The 17,736-nt window shown below is 47.7% G+C and overlaps 1 protein-coding gene across 2 annotated transcripts in view; it reads left to right on the top strand.

Annotated features, from left to right (window-relative positions):
* Positions 1-17,736, top strand: part of LOC135057893 (G2/M phase-specific E3 ubiquitin-protein ligase-like) — a 130,264-nt gene that overhangs the window by 39,442 nt on the left and 73,086 nt on the right. For both annotated transcript variants that reach the window (XM_063963613.1, XM_063963612.1), the window contains exons 5-6: positions 8,439-8,563; positions 13,420-13,585. In XM_063963613.1, the coding sequence (XP_063819683.1) occupies positions 8,439-8,563; positions 13,420-13,585 (291 nt within the window). The remainder of the gene's footprint in view (positions 1-8,438; positions 8,564-13,419; positions 13,586-17,736) is intronic.

Below are 17,736 nucleotides of genomic sequence, written 5' to 3'. Positions count from 1 at the left end.
GGCCTGGCTCGTCGAAGATGCGCCTGAATGTTGACACGAAGGCAGTGTAGGAAGATAGCAGGGTGTCGGACCTCTCCCATAACGGTGATGCCCAATCAAGGGCTGAGCCACTGAGAAGAGAAATAATGTAGGCAATTTTTGTACGGTCACTGGGAAAATTGCCAGGTTGTAGCTCAAACTGAATCTCACACTGGTTGAGAAATCCCCTGCAGAATCTTGGAGATCCGTCAAATTTTGCTGGCGTTGGAAGATGAAGACGTGGAGCAGAAATGGGTAAGGTGGGTGGGGTTATAGCTGGAGTCACTGTGGTTGACGCACCAGACGCGCCTGATCCACGGAGAGTTGTCTGAATCCCATCCAGCCGAGTAGAGAGATCCTGGAGACAGCGGATGATGTGGCCCTGTGCAGCCTCCTGATGTTCTAGTCGGGCTGCCAGTTCTTGCATCGGCCTGGCCGCTTGATCCTGGTCTCCGGCTGGATTCATTAGGTCAGTGCTTACTGTCACAACTGAGGGCCTGAGCTGACGGGAGGCAGCCTCAGTTGTAGGGGCTGAGATGTACCGGAACCTGGGAGGTTGTATCAGACCCCTGGACATGTAAGTAACATGAATAATAACTGCCCGAAGGCGTGACCACGACAACTTGGATAAAAGTCAATGATGTTTATTATGACAACTCCGCAACACAGCAGCAGTAAAAGAAAACGTAAAAGTCAGCAAAGAATAAATACAGTTCCTGGGTACTACAGGATGGCAGGAGCCACAGGGCACTGGTAGTGTGAGATAGTTCTTATAATCTTCTAGATGGAAAGTCCTTACCAGGCCCGACTGTAGCAATGGAGATAACCCAGGATTGTGCCAGCTGGTGTTCCAGGAAAAGCTGGGTTGCTGAAGATAAAACGGCTGCTGTGGATACTGGCTGGAACCAGACTGTTGTTAGCACGGAGTGGATACTGGCTGGAACCAGTTAAATAATAAATGAACTTGGGAGCGATGAAATATGAACTGAAATGTAGAACTTGAGAGCGGAGAAATAATAATACCGGTGGAGAGTGGTAAAGTGTAGAAAGGACACCGGCCCTTTAAGAGAAGCTGTACTCTGCTGGAAGCTGAGCTGGAAGCAGGTAATGCTGTAGCTGGAAACAGATGAATCCACAATGGATTGGAGAGTCAGGCTACACCGCAGGTGGAATGCTGGTGCGGGTCTCTATGGTGGAAGTCTTGAGACAGGAGCTGGAACCTGGAAGACAATCACAGGAGAGAGACAAACAGGAACTAGGTTTGACAACCAAAGCACTGACGCCTTCCTTGCTCAGGCACAGAATACTTATACCTGCAGCAAGGAAGGGATTGGCTAGGCAATTATGCAGATTAACATTGCAAACAGTAGATTGGTGGAAATGAACAGATGACAGAATCCAAGATGGCTGCGCCCATGCAGACACTTGGAGGGAAGTTTGGTTTGTAATCCATGTGGGAATTAAAACAGTAATGGCGGCGCCGGCCACAGGAGACGGGAGACGCCAGACTGATAAGATGCACATCCAACCACGCGGACACAGCGGAGGCCGCGGCTGACGTAATCGCCACTCAGACACTCTGCATGCAGAAGTTCAGGGACGGCGGCGGAGGCCGCGGGAGACGCCATGCCAGGTGTAATATGGCGTTTACTGTGACAGCGTCCCAGAGTGACAGGAGAGGATACAGGAATGTACACATCAGGATAACAGATGGGATCCGGTCCTGGAGCGCTGAGCCAGCCTTAGGAGGCATCTGATGGGTAAGAAATGGCGTCCAGATACCCGGATCGTGACAGTTTTCATAAAAGGGACTGTCAAGCAAATTAAAAGATGCTGGCCAGATGGATTCGCATGAACATGTCACAGGCGTGCACATAGGCTGATCTCCCAGTACCGGAATCAATAAATACTCACTCTGTGGGGCGTCTGCAGGTCGACTATGCAAAGTGGCCTTGTGGTCTCCTGTCCTTACGTTTCTTAGGTTCTATGCCTTTGATATGTTTGCCTCTCAAGATGGTACATTTGGAGGCAACATTCTCCTCTTAGGTTAGGAGTATCCCCTCCCTATTTCAACTGCTTGGGGATATCCCCAATGTCATCCCTGTGGATGCCTATGGACACTGGAGAAGAAAATAAGAGTTATGGTAAAACTTACCTTTGTTAACTATTTTTCTTCAAGATCCATAGGATCCACAGGGCACCCACCCTGACGCACCTAGCTTCAATGGGTTACTTTTCTAGGTCACCGGTTCCCATCTCCTTGGTGTAAGAGTGTGTTTTCTGTGTGTACCATTCTTCTTTCTCTCCTCTCCAGCTCCTGCCTTGGGCTTGTTAACAAAACTGAGGAGCCTGAGCTGGGGGTGGGGTATGAGGGCTCACGGAGCCCTGCCGAAAGTTCCCTGCCGTGGCTGGAGTTGTGGCGCCGGTGGGGGTGTTGGCAGCACTGGCATCCAGAGGATTGCCTAGTGCTACTTGCTCAGTAAAAAAACAGAGAAAAAAAATAAATTAATAAAAGTAAAGCTTGGGCTGCTTAAAGCAGCCCACTGTTATAGCAGTGACCAGCTCCCGCAAGCACCAAATGAAAACTGAGGAGCCTGTGCTGTGAGCGGGGTATGAGGAAGAAGGACCAGTGCATCTTGGGAGCTAAAAAGCTTAACTGTTTGGTGCCTGATCCTGGTCTTCACCATCATATCCAATGTCATCCCTGTGGATCCTATGGACCTCCAAGAAAAAGAGTTAACAAAGGTAAGTTTTACCATAACTCTTCTTTTTCCAGGTCTCCTCACAGAATCACATGTGAAGTGCCTAGAACCACTTGTGGATCTTTTCAAATGTGTCAGTCAGTAATTAATTCATATGTGCTCCAGCAAATAGATATGGAAAACATGGACTGTTAGGGTGCCCTGGAGGAGGGACATGCTGATCTATGTAGATGACAGGAATGGTCGTAAGTACTGCAACTACAGTTTATAGTGAAAAAATACAAAATCATGCACTTCAGCTTTAAGATCCCAAATACAGCATTAAAGGGACAACTACTATTTCAGGAGACTAAATGGTACTGAATACTAGACCTTATTCAGTATCAGTTGCAGTTTTGCTAAAGTAGCAAAACTGCAACTGGTTGCGAATGCCAGCATGCTAATGGCGGTCTGTAATGCGATTGCATTGCTGATTAAGGGAAGCCCCCCCTGCCTGCACAGCCTGGCTGCGAAGGCAGTTGTGCTGCTGCCATTTTCCTTATTGTAGCTGCCATTCTGAACCGGCCCCTGTATCTGACACCATGCCCTCGCAAAGCCGAGTAGATGCCCCGCAACGCTGAGTCAACGCCCCCGACCTCCTCTGCATGATGCGATCGCATTGCTAGGCCAATGCACGCACAGGATAGGACCTGCGCATGCGCACTGGCCCAAGATTAAGCAAAATTCAATCAAATCACATTTTGCACTATATAACAAAGCAATTGGAAGGGCTAGTTGGATGCTTGGTTGCAATGGGCAATAAGCAAGTGGATACAGCTAGTGATGTACTATGCAGGACATACAAAAAAATAGAAATTGCGCATACATAAGATCTGAGCTAATCAGGATGTTAAACAAAATCTCAACAGATTAGATTGCTCTACTGGCTATTATCTGCTGCCAAATTCTATGTCTATATGTGTCTAGAAAGTTAATGGGGGTGCACAACCTCTCAGCCTGCTTGGAGTAGAGAGATGAGTTCAGCATGGGACTGTTACAGCCATTAAGGACCCCAATGTACAATGGGGTTAATTCAGATCTGATCGCAGCAGCAAATTTGTTAGCTAATGGGCAAAACCATGTGCACTGCAGGCCAGGGGCAGATATAACATGTGCAGAGAGCGTTATGGGCTCTACACAATGCGCGATGCGCCGCCGAGCTGCCCGACGGCAGATACGGCCGACGGGCAACCCGGCGGCGGGGGGACAGTGACGGGGAGTGAAGTTTCTTCACTCCCCCCCCGTCACCCGCCTCCATAGCAGTGCAGGCAAATATGGACGAGATCGTCCATATTGGCCTGCATGCACAAGCGGCGGGGCACCAGCGATAGACGAGCGTGGGGCTGCGCATCGTTCATCGCTGGAGCCTCCACACTGAAAGATATGAACGGTATCTCGTTCAGTGGTGTAACTACTGCCCCCACAGCCCCCGCGGTGGCTTGGAGGCGCAGGGCTACGGGGGGCACCGCCACTGATTTAGCACAGATTGACATGCGGACGAGTCGTCCTCATGTCAATCTGCTGTCTCCCTCCTTCCCTCCGCTGATGATGCTGCTGTTGCTGCTTCTTGAGGGGAGGAGAGCGCGCAGCGTGCGCCTCTCCTGCCCCTCTGTATCTACTTTCAATTCGGCGCTGGCCCGTGAGCCAATCAGAGCTCGCGGGCCGGCATCCAAGGCTCCTGATTGGCTGCCAGACCATGAGCTTTGATTGGCTCACGGATCAGCGCCTAATTGAAAGTAGACACCCGCACCGCCGGAGACTGAGCTGAGGGGCAGGAGATGCGCACGCTGCGCTCTCCTCCCCTAACACTAAAACACAGGGCAGCAGCAGCAGCGCGGTAAGGAGGGGGGGGGGGGACACAGGACATATGTAACTGGCACTGGGGGCATATCTGAATCTGGCACGGGGGATATATCTGGCATTGGGGGTCATTTCTGTATCTGGCATTGAGGGGCATTTATGTACCTGGCACTGGGGGCATATCTAGCACTGGGGGCATCTCTGTATCTGGCATTGGGGGGCATTTATGTAGCTGGCACTGGGGGCATATCTGGCATTGGGGGCATTTCTGTATCTGGCACTGGGGGCATATCTGAATCTGGCACTGGGGGCATATCTGGCATTGGGGGGCATTTCTGTATCTGGCACTGGGGTCATCTCTGTATCTGGCACTGGGGGCATATCTGGTACTGTGGGGGCATTTCTGTATCTGGCACTAGGGGCATAACTGGCACTGGGGGGACAGGTGTATCTGGCACTGGGGGCATTTCTGTATCTGGCACTGGGGGCATCTCTGTATCTGGCACTGGGGGCATATCTGGCACTGTGGGGCAATGTGTACCTGGCACTGTGGGGGAATATGTGGCACGGGGGCATATGTGGCACTGGGAGCACAGCCCTAGCAACAAGCATTACCCCCTGGTTACAAGCACAACACCCAGCTCATGAAACCCCTGGCAACGCGTATGACACCCTGAGCATGACAACCCCTGGCACTGCATGGAACCAAGAGCATGAAACCCCTGGCAACGAGCAGGTAATTTAAAAGTAATTAGAAGCCTTACTGTAGGTCTTAATGTGTAATGGGCATTGCGGTGTGTGGCATAGAGTATCACGGACATTGCGGTGTGTGGTATACTATATCATGGACATTGTGGTATGTGGTATAATGTCTCGGGCATTGCAGTGTGTGGCATAATTTATAATGGGCATTGCGGTGTGTGGCATAATATGTCACAGGCATTACGGTGTGTGGTATAATGAGTCAGGGGCATTACGGTGTGTGGTATAATGTGTCAGGGGCATTACGGTGTGTGGCATATTGTGTAATGGGCATTATGGTGTGTGGCATTATGTCTAAGGGCCATTGCAGTGTGTGGCATAATGTGTAAGGGGCATTACTGTATGGAGGAAAAATGACAAATAATGTTTAGGACATGAATCAGGATTATTTTTCCCCCCTGTGGTGGCCAATGTCTCGGCATGCAGGTTGCAAAACTGGGGTATAAGGAAGACTTTACCTGCATTGTCACGCCCCTTTCAGTGAAGCCACACCCATTTTAGTGAGACCACGCCCCCTTTTCCGACACACGCGCACGCATCTTCAATTTTATAGTGCCGTTTATGGGAGGGGGGGGGGCGCCATAGAATTCTTTGGCTTGGGGGAGAAAAATTCCTAGTTACTCCACTGATCTCGTTCATTAATGAACAAGATCGTTCATATCTTTCAGTATTATCTGCCAGTGTGTAGGGCCCATTAGATTTGGGTGGGGTGTGTTCAAACTGAAATCTAAATTGCAGTGTAAAAATAAAGCAGCCAGTATTTACCCTGCACAGAAACAAAATAACCCACCCAAATCTAACTCTCTCTGCACATGTTATATCTGCCACACCTGCAGTGCACATGGGCCCTCATTCCGAGTTGTTCGCTCGCAAGCTGCTTTTAGCAGCTTTGCACACGCTAAGCCGCCGCCTACTTGGAGTGAATCTTAGCATAGTAAAATTGCGAACGAAAGATTCTCAAAATTGCGAATACACACCTCTTAGCAGTTTCTGAGTAGCTTCAAACTTACTCGGCATCTGCGATCAGTTCAGTGCTTGTCGTTCCTGGTTTGACGTCACAAACACACCCAGCGTTCGCCCAGACACTCCTCCGTTTCTTCAGCCACTCCCGCGTTTTTCCCAGAAACGGTAGCGTTTTTTCGCACACACCCATAAAACGGCCTGTTTCCGCCCAGAAACACCCACTTCCTGTCAATCACATTACGATCACCAGAACGAAGAAAAAAGCCGTGAGTAAAATTCCTAACTGCATAGCAAATTTACTTGGCGCAGTCGCACTGCGGACATTGCGCATGCGCATTCGCAACTAATCGCTCCATTGCGAAAAAAAATAATGAGCGAACAACTCGGAATGACCCCCATGGTTTTGCCCAACTGCTAACAAATTTACTGCTGCGATCAACTCTGAATTACCCCCAGTATCCAGTGATTGACAAAATCCATAAAAAACTGATTACAAAAACACATTAGTGTGAATAGACCTTTATTAGGGTTTTCCCCTCTTTATATATTTGCCCACATTCTCACTAAGGGCCTAATTCTGAGTTGATCGCAGCAGAAAATTTGTTAGCACTGCAGTTGGGCAAAACCATGTACACTGCAGGTGGGGCAGATGTAACATGTGCAGAGAGAGTTAGCTTTGGGTGGGGTGTGTTCAAACTGAAATCTAAATTGCAGTGTAAAAATAAAGCAACCAGTATTTACCCTGCACAGAAACAAAATAACCCACCCAAATCTAACTCTCGCTACAAATGTTATATCTGCCCCCCCTGCAGTGCACATGGTTTTGCCCAATTGCTAACAAACTTGCTGCTGCGATCAACTCGGAATTACCCCCTAAGATCACTGTGTTGGCAATCCCTTCCTTGCTATATAGCATGTTCCCTGAACTCACATATAGGCCCTCATTCCGAGTTGATCGCTCGCTAGCTGCTTTTAGCAGCAGTACACACGCTAAGCCGCCGCACTCTGGGAGTGTATCTTAGCTTAGCAGAAGTGCGAACGAAAGATTAGCAGAACTGCTCGAGAAATTTTTCATGCCGTTTCTGAGTAGCTCGAAACCTACTCCTACCTTGCGATCACTGCAGACAGTTTAGTTCCTGCTTTGACGTCACAAACACGCCCTGCGTTCGGCCAGCCACTCCCCCTTTTCCTCAGGCATGCCTGCATTTTTACCTGACACGCCTGCGTTTTTTAGCACACTTCCGGAAAACGCTCAGTTACCTCCCAGAAACACCCCTTTCCTGTCAATCACTCCCCGATCAACCGTGCGACTGAAATGAGTCGCTCGACCTTGTGTAAAACAGCATAGTTTTGTGTGAAAGAACTTGGTGCGTGCGCACGGCGGCCCATATGCATGCGCAGAAGTGCCGCTTTTTACCTAATCACTGCGCTGCGACCGAAAGCAGCTAGCGATCAACTCGGAATGAGGGCCAGAGGTACAACCTCTGTCAGTTACTTTTGGTGCTGCTCTCTATGTAGGAGGGGTGAGTTTTCCTTTTACATGATTGCCCTTTAAAATTCTGGGAGACTCTCAAGAAACTTGCTAATGCCTACATCACACAGGTATGGTGGCCAATCCTGGATCGGGATCGGCGGGATCCCGGGATTTAGGGCCAAAAATGGCCGGGATTCAATCCCAGGGATTGAGGGATCAGCATTGAGCGTCCACAGGACGCTCAGACGCGGCCCGGCTTCCTTCTTCCGGCTCCCCAGCGCAGCGAGAGAGGTTACGCTGCACCATCAGCTGCTGCAGGGAGCCGCCAGGAGAGATCACAGTTTGTTCCCCACCCGTCCGCCCCCAGTATATGGTGAGTTATGTGTGCGGGGCGGGGTGGGGCGAGGGGGTGGCCACATAGCTTAAAGCCAATCCCGGGTATCACGGGAATCCTGGGATTGCCCATTTTTCAATCCCGATACCTGGTATTGAAAAAAATGGACCGGGATTGGCTTCCCTACACACAGGCTATTACAATTGCCCCCTAGAGTTTGTATTTCCTATCTCTCCTGCTATGGGGAGACCAGAAGGTGGTTAGTAGATGACATGGGGAACCTCTTTATCTTATTAATGTTCTTATTATGTTCAGTATTATAATTTTTTGTTTCAATTTTTTACAGCCTTGCACAATATGCAAAAAAACAGGCGCTTCAATACACTGCAGCGTTAAAACCTGTGAACAACTTGTTCACTTTCCTTGTGGCCAGGAGAATGAATTTATTTTCCAGTTTTGCAAGCAGTTTCAGTAAGTAATCCATTTGATTTTAAGTATGTTGTTATAGCTACAGCTTCCTGGTCCTTTAAGTCTGCATTTCTTAGAATATCACCTAATACCGGGAGATGCTGTTACACAATAAACTAGTTTCTAGATATATATTAGTTATTTAATTTTATGGGAGGAATTCAGCTGTTAGAGTCGGCAGCGGTCTCTTCTGCGCGCCTGCTGGACCTATTGAATTGTTGCTCCTGTTGAGCGCGATCAGCTGGCAGCACCGGCATTGCAGCTTGCATCCTCCCCTCCCCAGGGTGGTGAGTTGAGATGTGAGAAAAATGACCTGTTTGGGCACCCAAATGGAACTTTTTGTGATCGCGTCCATTAGTTTAGTCGAGTTTAGCTGCTTATACACAGCTAAACCCGACACAAATGGGCACGATAACCAGCATCAGTTTAAAATCTCCCCTTTGATCTCCCGTCACTTTAGATAGGAGATCGGGAAGCAATAACAATTGAATCCCCCCGTCACGGGCTAGCTGTGCTCGATGCGCTTCGTGCCTGGTGGCGACATTTGGTCGCCACACTATTATTTGGGTGGCGTGGATCATCACCCGAGTGGGAATACCGGGCTTGGGTCAGCATTTCGCTGGCTGTTGGGATTCTGGTGTCAGTATCCTAACCGCTGGGATCCCGACAGCTGTTAATTTAACCACATACCTCAATTTATAGTATTTTTCTAATAAAAGATAACTCCATCCAGAAGGTTCCATACCAGGATTCTACAATTGTTTTTCTCTCCAAGTGCACAGCCAGGAAGAGAGCAGCTCGGAGGAGAGGAGGTCCAAACAGCACTGTGTCAGCTGCTAACAGTGAAGTTGACCCAATTCCTACCAATTAGCATTTATATTACATACTTCGAAAGCAGTGGCGGAACTAGCGAGCGGTGGGCCCAGGTGCGACAAAATGCTTTGGCCCCCCCTCATCCCATCCAAGTCCACCCCGTCACCCCTGGAGAGGATCTGGTGAGGGGAACCTGCTCAGGGCCAGAGAAATGGATACCTAGAAACATAGAAACATAGAAACATAGAATTTGTCGGCAGATAAGAACCACTTGGCCCATCTAGTCTGCCCCTTTTTTTTTTTTTTATATTATTTTTATCTCTAACCTTATTTGATCCTTATTTCTTTGTAAGGATATCCTTATGTCTATCCCATGCATGTTTAAATTGCTCTACTGTCTTAGCCTCTACCACCTCTGATGGGAGGCTATTCCACTTGTCCACTACCCTTTCTGTGAAATAATTTTTCAGCAAATTTCCCCTGAACCTCCCCCCCTCCAGTCTCAGTGCATGTCCTCGTGTCCTATTGCTTCTCTTCATTTGGAGAATGTTTCCCTCCTGGACTTTGTTAAAACCCTTGATATATTTGAAAGTTTCTATCATGTCCCCCCTTTCCCTTCTCTGCTCCAAACTATACATATTGAGATTTCTCAGTCTTTCTGGGTATGTTTTGTGATGTAGGCCATGCACCATTTTAGTTGCCCTCCTTTGTACAGTTTCTAATGTATTAATATCCTTTTGAAGATATGGCCTCCAGAACTGAATACAGTATTCTAGATGAGGCCGTACCAATGACCTATACAGTGGCATTATTACTTCTTTCTTTCTGCTGCTGATTCCTCTCCCAATGCAGCCAAGCATCTGACTAGCCTTCCTCATTGCCTTGTTACATTGCTTACCTGCCTTTAAGTCATCTGAAATAGTGACTCCTAGATCCCTTTCCTCCTCAGTAGTTTCCAGTATAGTGCCATTAATACTGTATTTAGCTTTAGGATTTTTGAGACCCAAGTGCATGATTTTGCATTTTTTGGCATTAAACTGTAATTGCCAGACTCTTGACCATTCCTCTAGTCTACCTAGATCCTCAATCATTTGTTTTACCCCACCTGGTGTGTCTACCCTGTTGCATACCTTTGTGTCATCTGCAAAAAGGCATACTTTCCCTTTAATGCCATTTGCAATGTCACCAATAAAGATATTAAAAAGCACTGGTCCAAGTACAGATCCCTGGGGTACTCCACTGGTAACATTTCCCTCCTGTGAATGCACTCCATTTACCACAACTCTCTGTTTTCTATCCTTCAACCAAGATCTTATCCATTCAATAATCCTAATATCCAATCCCAAACTTTCAAGTTTATTTAGCAGTCTGCGATGTGGAACTGTGTCAAAAGCCTTACTAAAGTCTAGATAAGCTATATCCATGGCTCCACCTTTATCCATCACTTTAGTCACACAATCAAAAAAGTCAATAAGATTTGTTTGACATGATCTCCCCCCAGTGAATCCATGCTGTTTGGGATCCAGTAAATTGCCGGATTTGAGATAATCTACAACTCTTTCTTTTAAGAGTGTTTCCATCAATTTCCCTACTACTGATGTAAGACTCACTGGTCTGTAGTTGTTTGCCTCTTCCTTGCTTCCACTTTTGTGCAGTGGGACTACGTTTGCTCTTTTCCAGTCCCCTGGAATTACTCCTGTAGCTAATGACTGGTTGAATAATTCTGTCAATGGTGCTACCAGCACCTCTTTAAGTTCTTTTAGTATCCTTGGATGTATCCCATCTGGCCCCATAGATTTGTCCACTTTCAGCTTTGAGAGTTCTGTTAGGACCTTCTCCTCTGTAAATGTACTTGTTTCATTTTCCTGAATATCCCTGCAACTTAACTGTGGCCCCTTACCTAGCAACAGTGCAGTAACTAGACATTTTAGCACTGTGTGCAAGAAACGGCATCGGAGCCCCACCCCAGCATGCAAAACAGGGGCAGTGCACGCCGTAGGCGCGCGCAAAAATACATAGTGGCATGGCTTCGTGGGGAAGGGGTGTGGCCACAAAATAGTGGCATGGCTTCGTGGGGAAGGGGTGTGGCCACAAAATAATACCAATTCATAAAACGGTGCACAGTAGACTCCATTATTCAAATTATGCCGCACAGTAACACCACTACACCAGGTAGAGACCCTTTTACACATTACGGCAGACAGATTCCTCTTTTTACACATTACGGCAGACAGCGTCCCCTTTTTACACATTACGGCAGACAGCGTCCCCTTTTTACACAATACGGCAGACAGCGTGCACTTTTTACACATAACGGCAGACAGCATCCCCTTTTTACACATAACAGCAGACAGCGTGCCCTTGTTACACATAGCGGCAGACAGCGTACACTTTTTACACATAACGGCAGATAGCGTGCCCTTGTTAAACATAGCGGGAGACAGCGTACACTTTTTACACATAACGGCAGACAGCGTGCCCTTTTTACACGTAACGGCAGACAGCGTCCCCTTTTTACACATTACGGCAAACAGCGTCCCCTTTTTACACATAACGGCAGACAGCGTGCCCTTGTTACACATAGTGGCAGACAGCGTACACTTTTTACACATAACGCCAGATAGCGTGCCCTTGTTAAACATAGCGGCAGACAGCGTACACTTTTTACACATAACGGCAGACAGCGTGCCCTTTTTACACATAACGGCAGACAGCGTCCCCTTTTTACACATTACGGCAGACAGCGTGCCCTTGTTACACATTACAGCAGACAGCGTCCCCCTTTTTACACATTACGGCAGGCAGATTCCCCCTTTTTACACATCACGTCAGGCAGATTCCCCCTTTTTACACATTGCAGCAAAGATTCCCCCTTTTTACACATTACATCAGGCAGATTCCCCCTTTTTACACATTACATCAGGCAGATTCCCCCTTTTTACACATTACATCAGGCAGATTCCCCCTTTTTACACATTACGGCAGGCAGATTCCCCCTTTTTACACATTGCGGCAGGCAGATTCCCCCTTTTTACACATTGCGGCAAGCAGATTCCCCATTTTTACACATTGCGGCAGGCAGATTCCCCCTTTTTACACATTGCGGCAGGCAGATTCCCCCTTTTTACACATTGTGGCAAGCAGATTCCCCATTTTTACACATTGCGGCAGGCAGATTCCCCATTTTTACACATTGCGGCAGGCAGATTCCCCATTTTTACACATTGCAGCAAGCAGATTCCCCATTTTTACACATTGCGGCAGGCAGATTCCCCAAGAAAGAAAGAAAGAAAAAAAAGAATTATACTTACCCTCTCCGCTGGCTCAGGCTCCTTGGTGCAGCTTCTGACGATTCCCGGGCAGGAGAGAAGGAGGAGGAGGGAGCCGCAGCAGCGCTGTGTCATTGGTGGAGGCGCTGCTGCTGCTGCTGCTCCTCTGCTTCACTATAGGCTGTTCTCTGAAGACAGCCTATAGTGAAGCAGAGGGACAGCAGCAGCAGCGCCTCAACCAGTAACAAAGCGCTGCTGCGGCTCCCTCCTCCACCTCCCTCCTAATCCTTCTCCCCCGTGCCGCTGCAGTGCGCTCCTCTCTTCTCTGGGCGGCTGTGTGCTGCGGGCAGCGGTTGCCCGCAGCACACAGCGGCATGTAATGAGTCAGTTTGACTCATTACATGCTTTGGGCCCCTGGACAGAGGCGGGCCCCAGTGCAACGCACTGGTTGCACTGGCGGTAGTTATGCCTCTGTTCCAAAGTGCTGTTTAGATTTGAACTTTTCCCAATAGTCAATGTTGGTACAAGAATATAGAGCCCTGGCTTTGAGATCCTATGAATGTGTTAGTTAGGGGAAGGAGATATGTTAACTAAAAATATATTGTTGGGTGGGTTAGTCCTTAAGTATATATTAGTGAAGTAACATGGTCATCATTCCAGCTATGTCAGTCCCAAACATAATAAAAGCATGTACAGGAACATTAATTTACATTGGATCTATTGACTTTTCATTTGAACTACTCACAACTTATTCTTTTATATTTTTTCCCCATACAGATCATTTTGCTCAAAACATCGGCCGGTTCAAAAAAAACCCAAAACATCTCAGGACAATCTTAGTGTATGCACAATATGCTTGGAAGAGCTAACACCTGCTCCTTCTCATGAGGTGATAAGAAGTCCCTGCTGTAAAAACACATGGTTGCATAGGACTTGTCTGCAGGTAAGCTATACGTTACTATTTACTTTTCATCAGGACAGGCTCTTAAAAATCTTGAAAAATTACCTCAGGAGTAGTGGTTGGTCAAGGAGAACCTGGGGAAAGTTGAGTAAAAAGTATAATGGAGTTTTGGGTTTGAAGGAAAGGTGGCTGGTCATCTGTAACAAATGCTGCTGTGTAGGAATATAGAAATGGATATGGCCATGAAGAGGTCATTGGTGACCTTGATGAGGGCAATTTTAGTGGAATGAAGATACTCAACGCCTGTTGGGATAGGGCCTAGGATGGAGTGGAAGGAGACGAATGAGGTGAGGTGGTTGTATGCCATCCGCTGATACAGGTCCCAACGGATGTGCAACACAGATTGAACATGGACTAACTGCGCTTAGGTATTCACATTAAACTAAACCAAAAGACCAGTAAAAAATTGGTTTATTATATTATGCAAAAATTACTGCAAAAAATAGTACATTGAAATGCCAGGATCAAAGGCTGAAACCACTATAACTGTATCAATAAAAAACTGAGTGGTTACATATAAATTGCCACAATGTAAAAAGTAACAGTTGCTAAAATACATTTAGTAGCTCTCCATGGAATAGGCAGCATATAAAGCAGACATTGTTAGATTCCTAAACAACTGGAATTTGTATGGTTAATAGCAGCAGAGGTGTAGCTAGGTGCCATGGTGCCCGGAGCAAGGGTATGTTTCGGCACCCCCTCTCCTGTACTGAATTGGGTGCATGTTACATTTAAAAAGAATAAATATTCAATATTCCTAAATTGGTGACAGGGCTTGTTCTAGATCTTGTAGATCTCAATGTGAAAGTTTCCTTTGGGCACCCTCCATGTTTAAAATAGGGACAGTGCGCAACAAAAATATAGGCGTGTGGCCAATTCAGATTAAACCGCACAGTATATTCCGAGATTCACATTACACCACACAGTAGTACCCCTTACACACTTTACACCACGCAGTAGACTTTATACACGTTACATAACACTTTAGAGATGTTTATACATGTTACATCATAGTAGAGCTGAATATACATGTTATGCCACAGTAGAGCCGCTTATACATGTTACTCTGCAGCTTCTAATGCAGAGAGAAGTGCTTGCAGCAGCAGCAGCTGGGGCAGAGAGAGGTGGTGCAACAGCCAGCGCAGAAAGAGGTGCTGCAACAGCGGGGGCAGAGAGTGGTGTAACAGGACAGAAGTAACCCTGCTGCACAGCTACAAGCAGACAGTGAGACATATAAAGAGGGCAGCAAATCTCCGGCATGTGCTGTCAGTGTCTTCTGCTGTTGCCTCTGGCCTGCCCTGTTCCCTACCTAGTCTCCAAGTCAGTGTGTGCCCCTCTGCTTCTCCTACTCCTCCTCCTGCTCTGCGGTTGTCTGTACATCGGCCCGCAGTATAGCGGGTGGAGGAAGGGTGGGGCAGGCGGCGCGCCCTCTAACTCCACTGGAGCCACCCTCGCTACACCCCTGAATAGCAGACCCGTTTCTTCGGATTAGCCCCATGAGCACATATAATAAAAGTTGCCTTCTATCTGTATGACACATTGCAGCCTTTGATCACTATTTATCCGGGATGATAAATATTTCAATGCTGTTCAGTAAGCAGCAGTCCAGCACAATAGAATTACCCTGTGATGTAGTTAGGGTATGTATAGAACCAATGTCTAATGGGTGCCAAAATGAACAATGCAGCGCATGCCGCAAAGTACTGATGTTCGGTTCTTTGCTGTTAGGGTCTCCTGCTCTGTGCTGCCACGTCGTCATGGCAACCGGGAGACAAGTGCTAGCGGAGTAACCTGAGCGTAGCTGATACTCCGGTTCGGGTCTTTTGCTGTGCAGTGGTTACAGGCTCTGTGCACGGCAGGGGATCCGGTGCTGGTTTTTGTGCTCACAGTCTGTGAGGTCTGAGTGGGGCGTGGACAGCACCTGCTATATAAACCCTCTTCTCAGGTTAGGCAGATGCTGCTGAATCTTTGTTGGTTAGTCAGTTCCTGAAAGCTAGCTAGTACTGTGTAAACTTTGTATTTGTTTGTTGCTTACTGCAAATAGGCCTTGGGATTTGGTATTACACTCTGCTGTATTCTCAGACTTGCCTGCCAAAATCCTTTCTCACTGTGCAAGGTGTTCAGGTGTCAGTTTAGTGGCAGTAAGCTGAACCAGTGCACTGCAAGTGAGGACTAGGATTGTGGAGACTCTTCTTGTGTCTATTATTCCATCTCTGACCAAGGAGTTTACTGCCACACCCGTTGGTAACCCTTTAGGGTTTTGCTGTTGCCCTTAGCAACAGCATTTCGGGTTCTCTACGTATTAAATCACTACATCTCGCTTCTTTCCATCTGAGCATTCCTAATACTAGGGAGACACCCAGTTTCTTAGCCTTTGGGCTTCTCTGTTCACTTTGTGTTTATTTTGTTACCCTATCACCTTCTGTGTATGTAATGTCATATTCCCCAGTCTGTCTGTGAGTTCATTTGTTTTGCATCCCTCACCGTTCAGACACCAGTACATTCCTGCTGGCACTGGTGTGCATAACATATTCAGCAGCCTAATACTCCTGTTGAAATTTTGTGGGAACATGGAGCATACCCCTCAAAATACTTTGCAACAGGTGGTCGATCAGGTGCAGGTCCTGACTCGACAATTTAATGATTTGTCCATTAAAATGCACACCTCGCAGGCCGCTGGCGGAGCTCCCGCATCAGCAGTACCTTCAGGGGTTAAGGAGCCGAAAGTAAATCTCCCGGATCGTTTTTCTGGAGATCGCTCGCAGTTCTTTTGTTTCAAGGAGAGCTGCAAGCTATATTTCCAGCCTCAGTCTTCTGGGTCGGAGATTCAGCGGGTGGGCATAGTGATTTCCTTGCTACAAGGAGACCCACAGGTCTGGGCATATGGGTTGCAGCCTGACTGTCCGTCGCTTAAAAGTGTTGATGCTTTTTTTACGGCACTGGGCATGTTGTATGATGACCCTGACAAGACGGCCTCAGCCGAGGCTCAGATTTCGATCCTTAAGCAAGGGCGAAGGCCAGTTGAGGTTTATTGTACGGAGTTTCGGAGGTTGGCCCATGATACCCAGTGGAATGACCCAGCCCTGAGACACCAGTACCGAAGAGGTCTTTCTAACCAGTTTAAAGACCAACTGGTACAATATCCCTTGCCTGATAGCTTGGATCAGCTCATGCAGTTATCCATTCGGGTGGATAGACGGCTGAGAGAGCGCAGGCTTGAAAGGGAGACCGAGGTTTCCTTCTTTCCCAAGGGAACCTCAGACTCTGAGGAATTTTCCGAGGAGCCTATGCAGATTGGGGCTACCCGCCTCTCCTCGCGTGAGAAGACGCGGAGGAGACAGCAGGGGTTATGTTTGTACTGTGGGAATAAAGGTCATGTGGTAGTATCATGCCCAGAAAAGCCGGAAAACTTCAGGGCCTGAGGGTGATGGGAAATATCCTGTCAGGTCAGAAGTCGGAATTTCCCAAGAAGACTTTTATCATTCCGGTGACCTTGAAGATCCTCGGTCAAACTGTCAAAACTGAGGCCTTGTTGTCCAGTGGGGCCAACGGGGTTTTTACGGACCGCCAATTCGCCCTGAAACACTCTGTTCCCTTAGTACCCTTGGCATCGGAAATTGAGATTTGTGGGTTAAACGGGGAACCATTATCCCAGGGTAAAATTACCTCTTGCACTAGCCAGATTTCTTTGTTTATTGGAGCCACACACTCTGAAAAATTGTCCTTTTATGTGACTGTCTATACTTTTGCCCCATTGGTGTTGGGGTTACCCTGGTTAAGGGCCCACAATCCTCAATTTGACTGGGTCTCTGGGGAGATTCTTAGTTGGGGTACTGATTGTTTCAGGAGTTGCTTGAGCCTTCCAGTCAGGCTTTCGCAGCTAAGTTTGCCAGGATTGCCAGGATGTTATGCAGATTTTGCGGACGTGTTCTCCAAAAGAGTTGCAGAGGTACTACCTCCCCATCGCCCCTATGACTGTGCCATTGATTTGTTGCCGAATGCTAAGCTTCCCAAGAGCAGGTTGTACTCCCTGTCACGTCCTGAGACTCAGGCTATGGCAGAGTACATTCAGGAGAACTTGGCTAAGGGATTTATCAGACCTTCACAGTCTCCAGTTGGGTCGGGGTTCTTCT

This window comes from Pseudophryne corroboree, chromosome 3 (genome assembly GCF_028390025.1).
Source record: "Pseudophryne corroboree isolate aPseCor3 chromosome 3, aPseCor3.hap2, whole genome shotgun sequence".
Lineage (NCBI taxonomy): Eukaryota > Metazoa > Chordata > Amphibia > Anura > Myobatrachidae > Pseudophryne > Pseudophryne corroboree.
Note: the sequence above shows the minus strand (reverse complement) of the source record. Positions and strands in the feature narration are given on the sequence as shown.